Source organism: Mixophyes fleayi, chromosome 2, assembly GCF_038048845.1.
Source record: "Mixophyes fleayi isolate aMixFle1 chromosome 2, aMixFle1.hap1, whole genome shotgun sequence".
Lineage (NCBI taxonomy): Eukaryota > Metazoa > Chordata > Amphibia > Anura > Limnodynastidae > Mixophyes > Mixophyes fleayi.
In genome coordinates, this window is record NC_134403.1 from 264,186,448 (window position 1) to 264,205,874 (window position 19,427).

Below are 19,427 nucleotides of genomic sequence, written 5' to 3' on the forward strand. Positions count from 1 at the left end.
TAGTCCTTCAATGAGAGCCTTACAAATTTAACTACCTTGATGACCACTAAGCCTATACTTTAATCCAAAATAAAACAAAATGCATTTTATTACATTACAAACATATATGTAGATATTCCAGAATCTTGACAGAACTTACAGTGACTGTAACCTCACATTCCCTGGGTCTGATTGTGTCTAGTCATTGTTTTATGTTATCCCTTGTCTCTGCAACCACTTTGCTTACATTGGTTTCTGACCTCTCAGGACCTGACCACGCTCCCAAGAACATCATACCTCTCCTAGATTTTGTCACACTACCATACTATTAATGCACACTCTCAAATTAATATTAAGAGGATTACCAAATCTCAATTAGGTTGTCAGGAGAGGCTTTGGGAGGAGATAAGGGGATTATTAAGCAAATCATATAACTATACTGAATTGTGAGCTCCACGAGCAGACTTACTAGCTCCATCATAGAGATTAGGTAAAGTCCTAGAACTAAAACATTTTATACATTCATCCCTTAATAAATACAAAGCAAAAATAAAAACTATCAAAACATAAGAGCTAAACTGTTCTTTGTTATCAGCTATTTCAGATTTTGAGAGACTGACTGTCCTTCAGAAGCTTTGTAGAAAGAAGCTGATATGTGAAAATTCTTCCTCAATGCATATTGCTTCATCTTAAATATCTTGGGTAAGCCCTGACAAATTTAGAGCTGCATTGTGCTTCAGTAGTGTCTGCCTGATCTTGTTTAGACCTCTGAGGACCACATAATGTATTTAACGTGCATTGAATGCTTTTAATCTAAAATAGGAATTTACGTGGTCATATTACCTGTGTCATACAGAAGAAAAGTGTGTGGTTCATTGCTGTTGCCTCATGTGAAGACAAAAATGGACATTCATAAATGATTATTGTTGATTAATCCTTATCTATTATTTATAGATCTATACTTGTGGACCCATAAACCAGATTACAACAATATTGCAAGAAGAATAAATGGATTAACATTGGCTCAAAAATGTCCATCCATGTCTGCTCTTCCAGCGATCCAGGAAACCTGCACTGTTTTTAGGTCCTGGGGAACGAGAGAACTATTAAACATTTCAGTGTGTGAAGGAAAGGGTTACTAGTCAAGAAGTGTATGATCTAATTATAATTTAGATTGATGAATACATTAGCAAGGTGAACATTTCCTTAACATACAAAGTGTGAGAATGACTCTTCTCACCCACATCCTTAGTGCCCATCTCACTTCCTGAGAGCAGTGCAATAAAAAAAGGATTAGCAGCAATATACATGTGGAGAAACCAGGGGGCTGTTACTGAGGGGGCTGCTGTGGCTGGCGCTGGGAACACAGGAAATATATACTTTGGATAAGGTATACAGTGTGACAGCTGGAACATAGAAATAGACCCCAATGTAGCATCAGACCACAGGCACACAAAATGTTGTACAATTAAAGTTGTACAATAGCAGTGCTATTATTCCCATACAGCACTATACAGGACCACACTGCATTGAAAACTGCATACACATAGTTTAAAGTGGTGATGCCTAAAAGTCCTGGTTACCAGAGTTCAATAGAGCTTGTCTATGCAACGTCCCCAAGTAAACAGCATCGCAAAACATATTTTAATGTTATATAAAATTAAATTGAGCACTGTTATTTATTAGTTTTGATGTTGATGTTTTATTTGAGTTTTTAGTAATAAGCAACTTAAGCATTTCATAGACAGGCTTCCATGTTTTCTCAGGACAGTCGTTTTTTTTTTGCTTAGACCTGAAATCTTTAACTCACATTGCTTATTTTCCATGGATTCAGGCCCAAAAGAGCAGAATTAGTGGGGACTGGTACTTACAACTGTTGCTTTGGACCCTAAAAGGAATGGGTTCCTATGGCTTGAGCAGACGTCGTGTAATGTACTAACCTGGTTTGTCACTTTAAAATAATAGGAACCTTAATCATAGCACTTCCCTGTAGCAGGATGCCCATTGCCTTCCACTGCTTTATATGATCATAGAACTCCTTGTGACACCTTATAACCTTTACCTTATTAGGACTACATTATATATTCTAATGTTCAGTACTAGACTGGTAAAATAAAATATATTCTTCATGGTAATGCTATTGATAAAGATATCAGAAAATATGTGTGTGCTGTAAATCTGACATAACATGTCAGATTGACAGCAGAAAGTAGTACTACAAAGTGTCCAAACTAAATCAATGTAGTGTTTTTTCTTCACAGACACCAAGCAGTCTGTACACTTATGAAACAAAAGAAATGTGTATTTGCATAAAACAAGTACTTCTTGTTCTGTCCTGCACTATAATAATATACACTAGAGGGCACTGCAGACAAGATCACAGGGTTCTTTTAAGTACACTTCAAAGTTAGAGTTACACCTGCACAATGAGGAAAAAGTAATTAATTCTTCCAAGTCTAATCATCCACATCCTCAGTTCTACCACTCACTGTCTGAATACACATCATTTGTAGATGTGTTCATTACTGACCAGGAAAGACCATGCAATTGATTGTTTCAAGTGCACATCTATTGTTTTACAATTAAATGGAAATTAAACTCAATTTATCAATTGATGTAGTATCACTTTATTACTCCATACACAAGAGATAAAACCAGTTGAGTGATCAATTTCTACATTCTAAAATTATTTGATTGAAAGAGCGGGATACGCAAACTGCTGTATAAACACATAGCTCTGTGCACACACCAAGGTCTATGTATATTAATACTAAGAACAGTGTATTGATTTATCACATCAGGTTTCCTCTTCTGTTCTAATTTACAATGGAATTTTCCATATTTATACCTGGATTTCTGGATTATGTCAAACAAGAGGGAAATATACATAAATATTTGATATTTTATAGCTAGAGTTGAGTTGAACCACCTGTACCATTTTTACCTTTTCTTTTCTTGGTCACCAAATACATTATATATATTCATTATATATATATACATTATATATGTAGATTATATATATACATTATATATATATTCCTCCCTACACCTCCTTGGCAATTTCACATTTTATTTTCAGACACCAGGGAATCTAAATATAGTTAGGAAATCTTAACATTGATCAACTCTAAAGGGTATATTTACTAAACTGCAGGTTTGAATAAGTGGAGATGTTGCCTATAGCAGCCAATCATATTTTAGATATTATTTATTTAGTACATTCTACAAAATTATAGCTAGAATCTGATTGGTTGCTATAGGCAACATCTCCACTTTTTTAAACCCGCAGTTTAGTAAATATACCCCCAGATCTTTTTCTTATTATTGTTATTGATTTGTAGGCTGCCACAGTGTTTTGCAGTGCTAGGCCGTAGAGAAAACAGAGCATACATAAAACAGGAACATACAAGGTAGGTATCATATAAATAATCGTTTTTGTTTACATTATTTTTTTCACATTTTTATTAATCACAAATAACAAACAGACAATAAGTGATTACATAAGTATTCCCCTTGCTTTAATACGTAGAAGAAGCACATTTAGCTGCAATTACAGCTATCTAATATATAAATGTCTAGTGGCGTGTGTTAGTCTGTGTGTGTGTGTGTGTGTGTGTGTGTGTGTGTGTGTGTGTGTGTGTGTGTGTAAAAAATAAAACCAAGCTGCAGTTCCACCTGCTGGGCGGAGTTATACACTGACCTACTAAATTCTTAGTGTGTGTGGAAAAAAAAATTCAGAAAGGGCTGACATTTGGTATACTAAGATGTTTTTAATTTGTTAATTTAATTTGTTAATTGTTTAAAGTGTTTATAAAGATTTAAAATATATATATATATTTCTTGAAGGAGAAGTGACAGTTGGGAGTGGTTGGTGGTTGCCAGGGGTGACAGTGGGGAGTGGTTGGTGGTTGAGGCCTGGGCTATGGCCCAAATGCATGACAAGAACCTTTTTAACACCTTAAGTAGCTTGATTTGACTAGAATGCATGAGTATCATGCACGGGTTAACTTGTGAGTCTATATGTCTCTACCAGCTTTGCACATGTGGACACTGCAATGTCCACTCATTCCTGGGCGCACGCAGGGGGGATTTCTGGTTCTCCAGAAACCCCTCCCCTCCGCAAATGAACAGGCGCTAAACACTGCCCCTACCAGCAGCACTGTACTGTACAGCAGCCGCGGCGCTGTCAAAGAAGCGTCCGCGGTGGTGTACAGTACAGCATTGCCGAAATGGAGCTGCTGCGCATGCGCGGCTGTGTGTGCTCTCTCTATATATTATTTTTTTGGGGGGGGGCGCGGGAAGGAAACCCCCCTTAAAAATCCTGCGTTGGCCCCTTCATTCTCCTTTGCAATATAACTTGCATTAATCAGGTTGAATGGGGTCATTAGCGAATAGCAATTTTTAAATCATGCTCAATGAGTGTGAGGTTTGGGCATTGGCTAGGCCACTCTGGAAGATTGTGTTTTTGTATTTAAGCCACTCAATCTTCTCCCAAGTCCTAGGTCTCTTTCAGACTGCATTCATTTTCTTCAAGACTTGTCTGTATCTTGTTCTACCCATTTTGCCCCCTATTTTGACAAGTTTTCTAGTTCCTCAAGCAGAGAAGATTCCCAATAGCCACCAAGCTTCATTTTAAGGATAGTGTAATTGGTGTGATGAGCAGGCTTGCTGTGACAGAATGGGCTTACTATGCCACCCTGTCCTTTTGCTTATTTATTTAGGGTTGTACCGATTTGTCTTTTGGTTTCCTCTTACCGTCAGTAATCTGCCGTTAATGACCACTCCTACTTCTCTTACTGGTGGTACTCGGCCACCAGACACTCACAGACTGCAGGTGTGCACCAGCTGTAGGAGACTAGTCGATGCCACCAGCAGGCTCCTTTACCGGGTGGGGTACAACAGTGCAAAGAAGTCATTTCCGACAACACTTACACCAGCATGGTAATCACGACTGCTGTCATTGCTGACATACAGGATAAACGGAATATCAACAATTACGAGAGATGAACATACCGGCACAGAGATGTACGTCACTTTAAAGAGCGACAGTTACATTCGTGCTATTAACGAGGCAATGCAAGGACCCGCTGGCTGTAGAATGTACAACCCTTCCTAAAAAAACATTCTACCGCCAGCAGGTCCTTGCATTGCCCCGTTAATAGCACAAATGTAACTGTCGCTCTTCAAAGTGACGTACATCTCTGTGCCGGTATGTTCATCTCTTGTAATTGTTGCTTGTCAGTTTGTGAAGGACTCTGTATTTCCTGTATGTTGACAATGACAGCAGTATTGATTAACATGTTGGTCTAAGTGTTGTTGGAAATGACTTCTCCGCTATAATGAATACCACCGTCTTCACCACCACCTGGAACTGCTTAATTCTGGGTGTTGTGTATAGCTGTTTCAGCACTTCTTTGTTGATGACTGTGGCTGGTGCCTACTGACCGCTTACTTTGGATCAGGAATACAGGCAGAGCGTTAACTGAGGGTGCTGAATTCAACAGAGGACAGCCGGGGAATGGATTACAGTGTTAGCTCTTATCTGTAGGTCACAGAAATACAGCATAAAATATGTGTTGTGCAGGAAGAGTAGCATTTATTGCTAATATATAGTCCTTAAAAGGACTGTTAAACACCCCTTTCTGGTTAGAATGATACATCCAAGAATACACACACAGAATACAGCAATATGGGCTCCTTATATGGAGTCAAAGCTAGTCTCCACCCTGTCATAAATTCAAATAAGCTATTTAAAAACTACGCCAATGCTAATGGAAGTTTGAGCAGGGTGGCCAATCTGGGAGATGGAGTAGACTGCACTGAGCCAATAAATCAGGACTAGATTTGAATGAGCCAATGGGCTAAGACTTTATGCCCATACCCAGTTTATCTCCTGGCTTTGCAAGAAGGCAGACCTCATCATTTTCAACCCAGGGATATCATACTTAATGTTTAGCAGCAGGAGAGTAGCTCTGGTCAAAGGGAGGAATGCAACTAAGACTGGGATTTATTTATTTTGTACAACAATGTATAATTCCTTAATAACTATGTTTGATATATCAATGGGACAGTTTCCCTATTATCTCTATTTAAAACATACACACAAACACACATGTCATTAATTTGCTAAACAAATTAATGTAGTTGTCAAGGTGATGCCTTCCCCTCCACATTAGCTAATGCCAGATGCTAATTTACATGCGATTTCCTGTTTCAGTTTTACAAAAACATGCTGCTTCCAAAAATGGCAATACCTTCATACACTTATTGTATTGCAATACAATAATATAGAAATGGACGCACTGCGCCATTAATACAAATAAGTTCTTACATTAAGTTATCTCTTCCCATTTTTTGTGTGGGGGAAGGTGGATCCAGCCACACTTGCGCCAAACATTGCAATTGGCATTGAGGCAAAAAAAGCTCAGCCTTGGTCGCAGCAGACCACAGGATCATCCTCCACTTTGTATGTGGTCTATATTAAACAATGTTTTTTTTTCCACTTTCCTATAAAGTGTAGATGTATTAAGTGTCAAGGCTATTGTTGCCCCATGGTCAGTTTTTCCCTATTTCTACCATGGAAGACTGTAAATTTACCAGAGTTACTAGACCCCTCTTGGTGGCCTTCCTAACAAATGCACTTTTTCACAAGGATTCTCAGTTTTGGATGGCAGCCTGATACATTCACATTCCATATTCTCTCCATTTCTTTATGATGGAATGGACGGTATATCATTAAATATTCAATGTATTTGAAACCATCTTATATCCTTTCACTTTTCAATAAACTTTTCTTGGATTTACTTTGAATGTTCTTCACGCAGAAGCTCTTCGTAGTAAATGCACTAAGCAACAATAGGACCTTTTAGAGACACATGTTTTAATTAGAAATAAATTGAAACACAAATGGACACTAGTCAGTTAGCCACGTGACCTTTGAAACCTCTGAAGATAGCTGATTGCTTCAGGGTTTATTTTGGTCTCTCTGAGATAAGGGTGAAAATGTAGTCAATCATTGTGTATTTTATTTGCAATTAAGGAAAATAAAAAATAACTAGAGTTTTTTGTTTATATTTGGCATTACAGAGTATTATGTGTTCATCAGTGGTAAAAATGCCCAAATAGATTTTTTTTTTTTTTGCTTACTTGATAATAAATGTGAATTATATTTCCAAAGGAGTTAATATATCTTGTGATGTTGGACTTTTTGTTTTCTGCATCTGGGTAATGGAAGAAATTAGCCTCTGGGACTGTGGAAAAGTGGGGGGTCTATTATAGATACACTCAGGGCTAGATTTACTAAACTACAGGTTTGAAAAAGAGATGTTGCTTATAGCAACTAATCAGATTCTAGCTGTCATTAATTTAGTGCACTCTACAAAATGACAGCTAGAATCTGATTGGTTGCTATAGGCAACATCTCCACTTTTTTAAACCCGCAGTTTAGTAAATGTACCCCTTAATCCCTTTTTGAACTAGGGACACCTTCATACATGCTCTGCATTTGCATGTGTGCTCATAATCAGGCACATTATTCAGTATGTTCTATATCCAGAACAAGCCAGTGCCACCCATTATATCTTTTCATCCCGCAACTAATACCATGTTGTTGCACTAAACTATGGTCAACGTATGCATTTTTTGTGTTTGCAAATGGCCCAGTAATGTTCCTAAAGCTCTCTTTTACAGGAGATATCAATGATGTTCTAGCTCTGCTTTCAGCAATACCATCACACCTCTGTGTATATATACACAACATTGCACACATCATCAAAGAGACGTGCCTTGGTGTATACAAATGCACACTGCTCAGTACTCAAACTGTCTGATGCCGTCGGCATAAACACATTCTCTGCATCTCTGTCATACATAAAAGTATCTACTACGCACACTGTACATATAAAGACCTCAGTCAAGTCTCTACTAAACTCAACATCTCTACTGTAGAACTGGGACCTTGGTTCACTCCTCCTATAGCATACAGCCTGTTCTTCAGAACGATGCTGGCACAAGCACATCGTGGGGTGGGCATTGGACTTATGCTTTCCCACCGGTTCTTCAAGGGATGGAAGATCTCTGCTGTTTCCAAAACTGATGGTTGATTGCCTGAATGGATAGAACAATTGAAATGAGAGAGAGAAGATTCATAGGAATGAATAATGCTTTCGAACTGTGAAATATTCTTGCTATTCTGTAATATAAATGAATTGTAATCTTTACCAAATTCCTTCTTCTCATGTAATGACTTGTCACATTACTCTGCATAGAGTGCTAGTCAGTATGTTGTCTTCCTGTAAGCATCTTATTGTTTTTATTTAATGATAATGTCGTGTCCATCGGCCTCTATTAATGTACAGCACATCATGTTCACAACACTGTATAATCTATGCAGACATTCTACATTATTTGTGACATACCTATCCTCCAGGCATGAAACAGACATATTTGGTTTATGTTTGTTTGGTACTATTAAATGTATTGAAAAACAAATATTTTGCAACAGTGAAAATGCAACTGGGATATTTTTTTAATAAATGCAGTAAATTTGCTCCATGGGAAATAACCATTGTGTAATAACAAAGGCAGAGTAACTCTTTTGTCCTTACCAAGACCTCCAGCCACAACAACTCTCCCATTTATTGCACCTGCAACAAAATCAGCTCTTCTTTTCCTTAGAAAGCAGGAACGGTCTGTCTTCGACCAGACCCCTGAGGAAAAGGGAGATGAAATCAAGATTATTTCTCCAGACAGTGTATGCTAAGGTATGCTGAGCTTTTATATCTCACAGTGCCATTTAGATGAATCACTTTCTATATATATGCTGATTGTTGTATTGAGTGGCTGAAATAACTAAAAGGGTTCTTTTTGCAATATGGCTAATCACACTAATGTGCTATAATCTGTATCATCATTTAATGCTAGTTAAAATAATTCAAGAAGCAAATTGCATATTTGCTGCTATAGGTTACAGCATAGCCCAATTTAAACAATGTTCTTAAACTAGAAATTATATATATATATATATATATATATATAGAGAGAGAGAGAGAGAGAGAGAGAGAGAGAGAGAGAGAGAGAGAGAGATAGAGAGAGAGCACCCCAACATTAAAACCACCTGCCTAATATTTGTCCCCCTCGTGCCACCACAACAGCTCTGACCCGTCCAGGTATGGACTCCACAAGACCTCTGAAGGTGTCTTGTGATATCTGGCACCAAGATGTTAGCAGCAGAGATAATCAATGCTATTTATCTCACTAGTGTATATATATCAGTGGTTCCCAAACTGTGTGCCTAGGCTCCTTGGGGTGCCTTGGCGATCTCACAAGTGTGCCTAGGCCAAGGCCTGTGGTAAGCAAGGCGGGGGACTACTTGGTAATTACTTTGGCTTAGGGGTGCCTTGAAAAAATTATAGAGGCCCTAAGGGTGCCTTGAACTGCAAAAGTTTGGAATCCACTGATATATATATATATATATATATATATATATATATATATATACACACACACACAAACACACAGTGGTTGAGGTGGGGGTGTACATGTGCTATGCCATATCCCCACTTCTCTTACTGCCTTCATTGTAAAAATATATAACATATAAACATAGTAAATGTGATAACAAAGAAAAATATTAAATGCTAATTAAGAATAGCAGATATATATAGTAATATTTGAACATATTCTAATGCACATTATAAATCCTGTTCTAAGGAACAGTGTTGTACAATCCATGCAAACTACATCTATATAATATACTGAAAATAATAATAAAATTTTTGCAGCCACCAATAAGTGGTTTGCATTATTTATAGTACTAGTACAAGAAAATACTGGTTAAACTCATAAAAAATGTTAATATTGGAATTACTGACCCTTTACTTGAGAATATTACACTGTATATAAATGTTGTACATATTTGGAAGAAAGCAGTTTAGAATACAGTTAAGTAACTTATAGACAAATGCGTTGAGCACGAAAGTCACTTAAACTTCTTGACTGAGTAAAACTCCCTAAACCCCAGGGCACAGTACCAAAAAAATGACATCCACCCCCTCTCAAGTCTATTTGTAAGGGAACAGCAATTTTGACAGGAGACACGAATACCACACCTCATGAGAAGATAAGACAAAGCGTCCACATAATGTCTTATATACAGAATACAGGAAGAAAATATAAGCAAATATATTGGCTTATTGTAATCTTATTCCTTTCTCCCGATTCTGCTTTTTGCCCCCTGGGAGACACCCTTTTTCTGTGGCCCCCATCCATAGTTATCTTCAATGAGATCCTAGGCCACTAACTGAATTTCAAACACATTCTATCTCTGTAATATAAAAAAATATATTCAGCAGTATATACTTTTATGTTTATTTTGAAAGATAACTTTGTTCCTACCCACATTCTGAAAATAAAAGAATTATATGAGGCATATATATGAGGCCTATGTTGCCTGTATATTAGTCATAGTTGCCTACTCTCCCGGTATGTCTGGGAGACTCCCGAATTTTTGGGCGTTCTCCTGGACTCCCGAGAGAGCAGGCAAAAATCCCGGATCCAGTTGTCGGCATCGTGGCCCCGCCCCCTGCTGCGATTGGCTAAAATTACTCAATATTGACAGGGGCAGAGCCTAAAGGTGCACCACGCATGGCCACGCCCCCCTCGACGGACCCCGTCCCGGACAGCTGCCGGGAGGGTACTAATATGATTATTAGTACAGATCTAATCGCAGGATCCACACTGTTTTGTTACAATATTTCTCCCACATTGCCCTTTATTATGTGTGTTAATAATCACTTTTATCTCTACTGAGTAAAACAAAGAGAAGAGGTTGTTTACAAGCTCCCATGGCCACATGGTTTAAGATGTCTGCGGTCTGAATTGGCTGGCACTTGCAACTTTATTTTTATGGCAAAATACTTTTCAGAGTCAAAAAGTTTGAGATTATAATTTTCTTTTTAAAACATGCCCTGATTTTTTTTAACCAGGTAGTTATTTGAATAACTTGGCTGAGAGTAGACAGATTGAAGATATGATAGGTGTTGCTTTAAATAATTTATGACAGTTGAGAATTGCTAAAGCAAGAGGTTATGTAATAACATTTGAGGGAGATCAGCTCACAAGTAATGCTATAACATACTTTAGTAAATGGGGGTTAATGGATGGTAAAGTTTAAAATGCTGATGACATACAGGTACATCTCCTAGAATAAACAAAATATAATAAAAGCCTAGCTGAGATATAATGTACACACCTTGCTCCATGTCAAATATATCCACAGTCTTGGTAAATTTCGGTCTGCGGTATGTGCCCCCTTGTCGTAGTCCTCCTAAACTGAAAAGTGATCCTTCGCTTAGCACATATCTTGAGTATGCCCTCTTGTTGGGAATGCTGGGGAACTTTGTCCAGGAGCGGGTCTCTATGTCAAAAACTTCAAAAGCATTCACTGCATACTTAGACTGTCTCCCGCCTGTGGGTATAGAAATATATGTCATTAGAGATATTGCAAGAGTGAAATATAGCTATGTAATAAACTAGAAGAAGGCAGTAACGGCCTCTCAGCCTCTCCTGAATACCTCAATAGTATTGATAGCATTACACTATTTTTTCCAATTTCGTATTAGACATGAGATTATATACACACACATCATACAGCTGCAAGTGAGTCTGTTAAAAGTGTGGCTGGGACTGGGGCAAGCCGGCAAGATGGAAGTATAAATATTAAGGGACTGGGGCAAGCAAGGACACTTTGGAAGAAGAAAGAAGACATCATTGGTAAGTATTTGGGTTTTATTATCTTTAATAAATAGATGTGGTAAAAAAGAGGGTGGTTAGTGTCTTTATTGTGGGTTTTTTATTTTTAATAAATATGTGTGGTTTGTATGAGGGAGTTGTTGTTTTGTTAACTTTTTTCTTTGTGGAACTACAGGGCCCAGCCAGCCAGGGATGTCAGGGCATGTTGGCACTTGTGATTATCCAAGTGCCAACATGCCCTGGCTGCCATGGGTATGCTGGTGCTTGTAGTTATACAAACAACAGCATGCCCACAGTTTTTAGGGCAACCTGGCTGGCTGGGACTTGTAGTTCCACAAACAAAATTGGTGTCAGTTTTTTTTTTTTAACCATTTAGCGCCGTATTACCCTACTACCCACAGCCCAGGGGTAGTAGGAAGAGCCCTAGTGCTATCAGCACTGGGCTGGTTCTTTCTAGGGGGGGCCCGCTCGTTTTTTTCAGCGGACCACACTCCCTAGGGAATCCAGCCCAGCGCTGAACAGTCTAGGGTTGGTTAGTCATTATGGCAGGGGGACCCCTGCCGCGCATCCCCCTGCTATAGTGCCGCCAAACTTGGCTGGTTTGCCTAGTGCTGGTAAAGTGAAAATCGGGGGGACCCCACGCAAAATTTTTCCCCGATTTTCACGGGACCAGCACTAGTCAGGCAGCACTAAGGTTAAGCATAAATAGCGGAGGGACCTCACGCTTTTTTTTTTTAACTTTGATCTGTTCTTTACAGTTTTTACAGCTGCCGGAGCTCCGGCAGCTGTATTACAGGGGCAGTGTAACAGTGATGTGTTTACAACTCACTGTTACAACACAGGAGAGTTTGCCAAACACAGGAGAGTTAGCTAAACTCGGGAGTGTTTACATCGCTCAAAATCGCCAGAGATGACCAGCGATTTTGAACATGAGTGTCAAAATCGCAGCTTGATACATTTCCAGGTTTTTTTTAAAAAAATCGCGGGTAAACACCCGCGATTTGCCGCGATTTCAACACGCTGGCAAACTCGCAGTTTGATACATTTACCCCCTGGAGTGCTAAAAGATGGGTAAAATTATCAAGCTGCAGTTTAAAAAAGAGGAGATGTTGTCTATAGCAACCAATCAGATTCTAGCTGTTATTTTGTAGAATGTACTAAATAAATGAAAGCTAGAATCTGATTGGTTGCTATAGGTAACATCTCCACTTTTTCAAACCCACAGTTTAGTAAATATACCCCCAAGAAACATTATATACAGTGGGTATAAAAGTTATTCACCCCCTTGGACTTTTTGATATGTAACAACTAGAGATGCTTACTGGACCCCCGTGTTTTGGTTTTGGTTTTGGATCTGGATTACCTTCGGGTTTTGGTTTTGGTTTTGCCAAAACCGCCCTCGCGTGTTTTGGTTTTGTTTTTTTATGACAAAATGCCACGTTTTGGGCGAAAATAACATAATTTAGCTATTATTTTATACCTATTATTAACCTCAGTAACACTAATTTCCATTCATTTCCAGTAAATTTTTAGCACCTCACAGGTCACAATATGATTTTCATATACTTTTGCCCAAAAGACTGTGCCATAGCTCACCCCCAAATAGTTGCCAGTGTTCAGTGCTTCAACAGAAGTAATCTGCCTTAAATTTATTTTTCAAAGTCTCCACTCGCATTGTATTGTGCCATAGCATTATTAATAGGCCTGGCAGTGTTCTTTAAAGTGTAGTGACATTGTACTGTGCCATCAATATGGATTCACATCAGTCGAGAACAGACCAGGAGCACCAAGCAGCTGCTGGCACCAGTTCTGATGATAGGAATGCCTGCACTTCATCTGCTAAAGCCTATGTTAAAAACTGAGGTGCATAGTGTTTTTAAAGTGAGGGAAAACAAAATTTTAAAAAACACAATTTTCCTTGGTATATTAAAAAACACCTGTAATCAAGGCAAAGTTAACTGCAGAAAAAATTAAATTGCCAACATGTCATTACACACGCAGTGGCAAGGAAAGAGTCAGGTCTTTCTGTATGAGTGCTAGTTCTGCAACTTTCCTTGAGGCATCTTCTTATAGGTTTAGTCATGACGATGCAAGACATTGCAGCACGGTGCCTTTGCGTTGTTCTTCCACAGTCCTAAAAGATACTAGTCGGTTAACTGACTGCGTTTCTGTGTGTGTGTCTATGTTAGGATTTTAGACTGTAAGCTCTGCATGGGGTAGGGACTAATGTGAGCTAACATAACTTATAACTATATCTTATAACTATCTACATAACTAACATTATTAGAACTATATCTTATATCTATCTACATAACTAACATAACTTATAACTATATCTTATAACTATCTACATAACTAACATAACTTATAACTAGAGATGAGCGGGCTCGGATATCTGAAATCCGAGCCCACCCGAACGTTGCCGATCCGAGTCGGATCCGAGACAGATCCGGGTATTCCCGCCAATTGCAAAACTGAAACCGAGGCTCTGAGTCATAATCCCGCTGTCGGATCTCGCGATACTCGTATTCTATAAATTCCCCGCTTGCCGCCGCCATCTTCACTCGGGCATTGATCAGGGTAGAGGGAGGCTGTGTTAGGTGGTCCTCTGTCCTGCTATATCTCGTGCTGTGCTGTGCTGTTCAGTTCTGTGCTGTGCTGTGCTGTGTTCTGCTCAGTCCAGTGGTGCTGTGTCCTGTGCTCTGTCCTTCTGAGTTCAGTGGTGCTGCTGGGTCCTGTGCTGTGTCCTGTTCAGTCCAGTGGTGCTGTGTCCTGTGCTCTGTCCTTCTAAGGGCATTGTTATTTCCCCATTATTCCCAAGTTATAAAAATTTTTAAAAAAAGTTATAAAAATAAACATTTATTATAAAATAAATAAATAAAAAAAAAATATCCAAAAACAATCCTGCAGTATAAGTCCATTGGTACTGCAATATTACAAAGTTCACTGATTCTGCAGTATAATTCCAGTGGTACTGCTATATTACAAAGTTCACTGATTCAGCAGTATAAGTCCAGTGGTACTGCTATACTACAAAGTTCACTGATTCAGCAGTATAAGTCCAGTGGTACTGCTATATTACAAAGTTCACTGATTCAGCAGTATAAGTCCATTGGTACTGCTATATAACAAAGTTCACTGATTCAGCAGTATAAGTCCAGTGGTACTGCAATATTACAAAGTTCACTGATTCTGCATTATAAGTCCATTGGTACTGCTATATTACAAAGTTCACTGATTCAGCAGTATAAGTCCAGTGGTACTGCAATATTACAAAGTTCACTGATTCAGCAGTATAAGTCCAGTGGTACTCTTCTGTGCCGCATATCATTTTTAAAGGCTTTGCCGAGTGTGTGTGGCTTAGGGGTACGCTCTCTTGTGCTACATATAATGGAAAACAAAAATTTGGAGGATAAAGTAGGTAAAGATCAAGACCCACTTCCTCCTAATGCTGAAGCTGCTGCCACTAGTCATGACATAGACGATGAAATGCCATCAACGTCGTCTGGCAAGCCCGATGCCCAATCTCTTAGTACAGGGCATGTAAAATCCAAAAAGCCCAAGTTCTCAAAAAGTAGCAAAAAGAGAAAGTTAAAATCATCTGAGGAGAAACGTAAAGTTGGCAATATGCCATTTACGACACGTAGTGGCAAGGAATGGCTTAGGCCCTGGCCCGTGTTCATGACTAGTGGTCCAGCTTCACCCAAGGATCTAAGCCCTCCTCCTCCCCCCCATACAAAATATTTAAGAGAGTTATGCTGTCAGCAACAACAACAAAACAGCAATGAACTCTGCCTTCTAAACAGATGACATCACAAATCCCCAAGGCGAGTCCAAGGGTGTTGGTGGTTGTGAAGCCTGACCTTCCCATCACTGTACGGGAAGAGGTGACTCCATCCAGCATTTGCAGCACACCCTCTGCATATGTTGGAAGGATAACCCACAGTGTAGATCCAGATTTGGATAATCAAGGTGTCAATGTTGTACACCGGGAAGAGGCTATTGATGTAGCTGGCGCTGTGGAGGAACTTGATGATGAGGATGGTGATGTGGTTATTGTAAATGAGGCACCAGGGAGGGAAACAGCTGATGTCCATGGGATGAAAAAGCCCATCGTCATGCCTGGTCAGAAGACCAAAAAATGCACCTCTTCGGTCTGGAGTTATTTTTATCCAAATCCGGACAACCAATGTATGGCCATATGTAGCTTATGTAAAGCTCAAATAAGCAGGGGTAAGGATCTTGCCCACCTAGGGACATCCTCCCTTATACGTCACCTGAATAACCTTCATAGTTCAGTGGTTAGTTCAGGAACTAGGCCTGGGACCGTCATCAGTACAGGGACACCTAAATCCCTTGGTCCTGTTGGATACACACCACCAACACCCTCCTCGTCAACTTCCTCCACGATCTCCATCAGATTTAGTACTGCAGGCCATGTCACCAGCCAGACTGAGTCCTCTTCTATACGGGATTCATCCGAGGAATCCTGCAGCGGTACGCCTACTACTGCCACTGCTGCTGTTGCTGCTGTTAGTCGGTCATCTTCCCAGAGGGGAAGTCGTAAGACCGCTACGTCTTTCAAAAAACAATTGACCGTCCAACAGTCGTTTGCCATGACCACAAAATACGATAGTAGTCACCCTATTGCAAAGCGTATAACTGCGGCTGTAACTGCTATGTTGGTGTTAGACGTGTGCCCGGTGTCCGCCATCAGTGGAGTGGGATGTAGAGGGTTGATGGAGGTATTGTGTCCCCGGTACCAAATCCCGTCGAGATTCCACTTCACTAGGCAGGCGATACCAAAGATGTACAGAGAAGTACGAGCAAGTGTCCTCAGTGCTCTGAAAAATGCGGTTGTACCCACTGTCCACTTAACCACGGACATGTGGACAAGTGGTTCTGGGCAAACGAAGGACTATATGACTGTGACAGCCCACTGGGTAGATGCATCCCCTTCCGCAGCAACAGCAGCAGCTGCATCAGTAGCAGCATCTACACAACGTCTGCTCGTGCCAAGGCAGGCAACATTGTGTATAACAGGCTTTAATAAGAGGCACAACGCTGACAACCTATTAGAGAAAATGAGGGAAATTATTTTGCAGTGGCTTACCCCAATTAGACTCTCCTGGGGATTTGTGGTGTCAGACAACGCCAGTAACATTGTGTGGGCATTGCATATGGGCAATTTCCAGCACGTCCCATGTTTTGCCCACACCGTTAATTTGGTGGTGCAGCATTACCTTAAGAGTGACAGGGGTGTGCAGGAGATGCTTGCGGTGGCCCGCAAAATTGCTGGACACTTTCGGCATTCTGCCAGTGCCTACCGCAGGCTCGAGGCACATCAAAAAAGCCTGAACCTGCCCTGCCATCACCTCAAACAAGAGGTTGTGACGCGCTGGAACTCCACCCTCTATATGCTGCAGAGGATGGAGGAGCAGCAAAAGGCCATTCAGGCCTACACCGCCACCTACGACATAGGCAAAGGAGTGGGGATGCGCCTGAGTCAAGCGCAGTGGAGACTGATTTCTGTGTTGTGCAAGGTTCTCCAGCCGTTTGAACTTGCCACACGAGAAGTCAGTTCCGACACTGCCAGCTTGAGTCAGGTAATTCCCCTGATCAGGCTGTTGTAGAAGCAGCTGGAGAAAGTGAGGGAGGAGCTGGTAAACCATTGCGATTCCACCAAGCATGTAGCTCTTGTGGATGAAGCCCTTCGTACGCTTTGCCAGGATCCGAGGGTGGTCACTATTTTAAAGTCAGAGGAATGCATTCTGGCCACCGTTCTCGATCCTCGGTTTAAAGCGTATGTTTTGTCTCTGTTTCCGGCGGACACAAGTCTGCAGCGGTGCAAAGACCTGCTGGTCAGGAGATTGTCCTCTGAAGAGGACCGTGACATGCCAACAGCTCCACCCTCATTTTCCTCCACATCTGTGGCTGCGAGGAAAAGGCTCAGTTTTCCTAAAAGAGGCGCTGGCGGGGATGCTGATAACATCTGGTCCGGACTGAAGGACCTGCCAACCATTGCAGACATGTCTACTGTTGCTGCATTGGATGCTGTCACAATAGAAAAAATGGTGGAGGATTATTTTGCTGACACCATCCAAATAGACATGTCAGACAGTCCATATTGTTACTGGCAGGAAAAAAAGGCAGTTTGGAAGCCCCTGTACAAACTGGCTCTATTTTACCTGAGTTGTCCCCCCTCCAGTGTGTACTCGGAAAGAGTTTTTAGTGCAGCGGGGAACCTGGTCAGTGAGCGGCGAAGGAGGTTGCTTCCTCAGAACGTTGAAAAAATGATGTTCATAAAAATGAATTATCATTTCCTCAATCAAGTACAGCACTGCCCTCCAGATAGTACAGAGGGACCTGTGGTTGTGGAGTCCAGCGGGGACGAATTGATAATGTGTGAGGAGGAGGAAGTACACACTGTAGGGGGAGAGGAATCAGAGGTTGAGGATGAGGACGACATCTTGCCTCAGTAGAGCCTGTTTAGTTTGTACAGGGAGAGATGAATAGCTTTTTTGGTGTGGGGGCCCAAACAAACCAATCATTTCAGCCACAGTTGTTTGGTAGGCCCTGTCGCTAAAATGATTGGTTTGTTAAAGTGTGCATGTCCTATTTCAACAACATAAGGGTGGGTGGGAGGGCCCAAGGACAATTCCATCTTGCAACTCTTTTTTTGCCATTATGTGACCATTCAACAGTCGCTTGCCATGAGCACAAAGTAAAACAAAATAAAACAAATTCAACAAATTAAACCAAAAGTAAAATGCCCTGTCATAATCAAAAACAAGAGGTATTGACGTGCTTAAACTACTGTAGTGTTTATAAGTTATAAACACTACACTTGAAAGCTTGAGCCTTTAATAGAAAAAGTCACTCTTCATTGCACGAATATTGGCAACAGGGACAGTTTTTTGTTTAACAAAGTCAACAAATAACACTTCGACCCTGTCTGTCTTTCACATACTTGATGGGAACTCAATGATGAATGCTCTGTACCATGGTCGTCTAAAACAAGAGGTATTGACGTGCTTGAACTACTGTAGTGTTTATAAGTTATAAAAACTACACTTGAAAGCTTGAGCCTTTAAATGAAAAGGTCACTCTTCATTGCACGAATATTTGCAACAGCGACAATTTTTGGGTTAACAAAGTCAACAAATAACACTTCGACGCTGTCTGTCATCACATACTTGATGGGATCTCAATGATGAATGCTCTGTACCATGGTCGTCTAAAACAAGAGTTATTGACGTGCTATAACTACTGTAGTTTTTATAAATTATAAACACTACACTTGAAAGTTGGAGGAGGTATTGTGGCCCCGGTACCAAATTGTGTACCGGGACCACTGCACTATGCAGTCCAGAAAGCTACCTCGGTGAAACGTTTTGGACTAAAAACAATATTGTGAGGTGTGAGGTGTTCAGAATAGACTGGGAATTAGTGGAAATGATTGTTATTGAATGTTATTGAGGTTAATAATAGCATAGGAGTGAAAATCAACCAAAAAACTTGTTTTTAACACTTTTTATGTTTTTTTCAAAATAAATCCGAATCCAAAACCTTAAATCCGAACCAAAACCTTTCGTCAGGTGTTTTGCGAAACAAATCCGAACCCAAAACCTCAAGCAAATCCGAATCCAAAACACAAAACACGAGACACCAAAAGTGGCCGGTGCACATCCCTACTT

General features: G+C 40.3%; 1 protein-coding gene and 1 long non-coding RNA gene across 2 annotated transcripts in view; both read right to left on the bottom strand.

Moving 5' to 3' along the window:
- Positions 1–2,582: 2,582 nt before the first annotated feature.
- Positions 2,583–5,058, bottom strand: LOC142140373 (uncharacterized). Its single transcript, XR_012688436.1, has 2 exons — positions 3,988–5,058; positions 2,583–3,535 (listed from the first exon to the last, which is right to left on the bottom strand). It is a non-coding gene; the product is annotated as an uncharacterized LOC142140373 (long non-coding RNA).
- A 1,784-nt stretch (positions 5,059–6,842) lies between these two features.
- KLHDC8A (kelch domain containing 8A) overlaps positions 6,843–19,427 on the bottom strand; it is a 41,349-nt gene continuing 28,764 nt past the window's right edge. The window contains exons 4-6 of the mRNA XM_075196117.1: positions 11,231–11,446; positions 8,586–8,687; positions 6,843–8,085 (exon numbers count right to left, since the gene is read on the bottom strand). Of these exons, the coding sequence (XP_075052218.1) occupies positions 7,892–8,085; positions 8,586–8,687; positions 11,231–11,446 (512 nt within the window). The 3' untranslated portion in view covers positions 6,843–7,891. The remainder of the gene's footprint in view (positions 8,086–8,585; positions 8,688–11,230; positions 11,447–19,427) is intronic.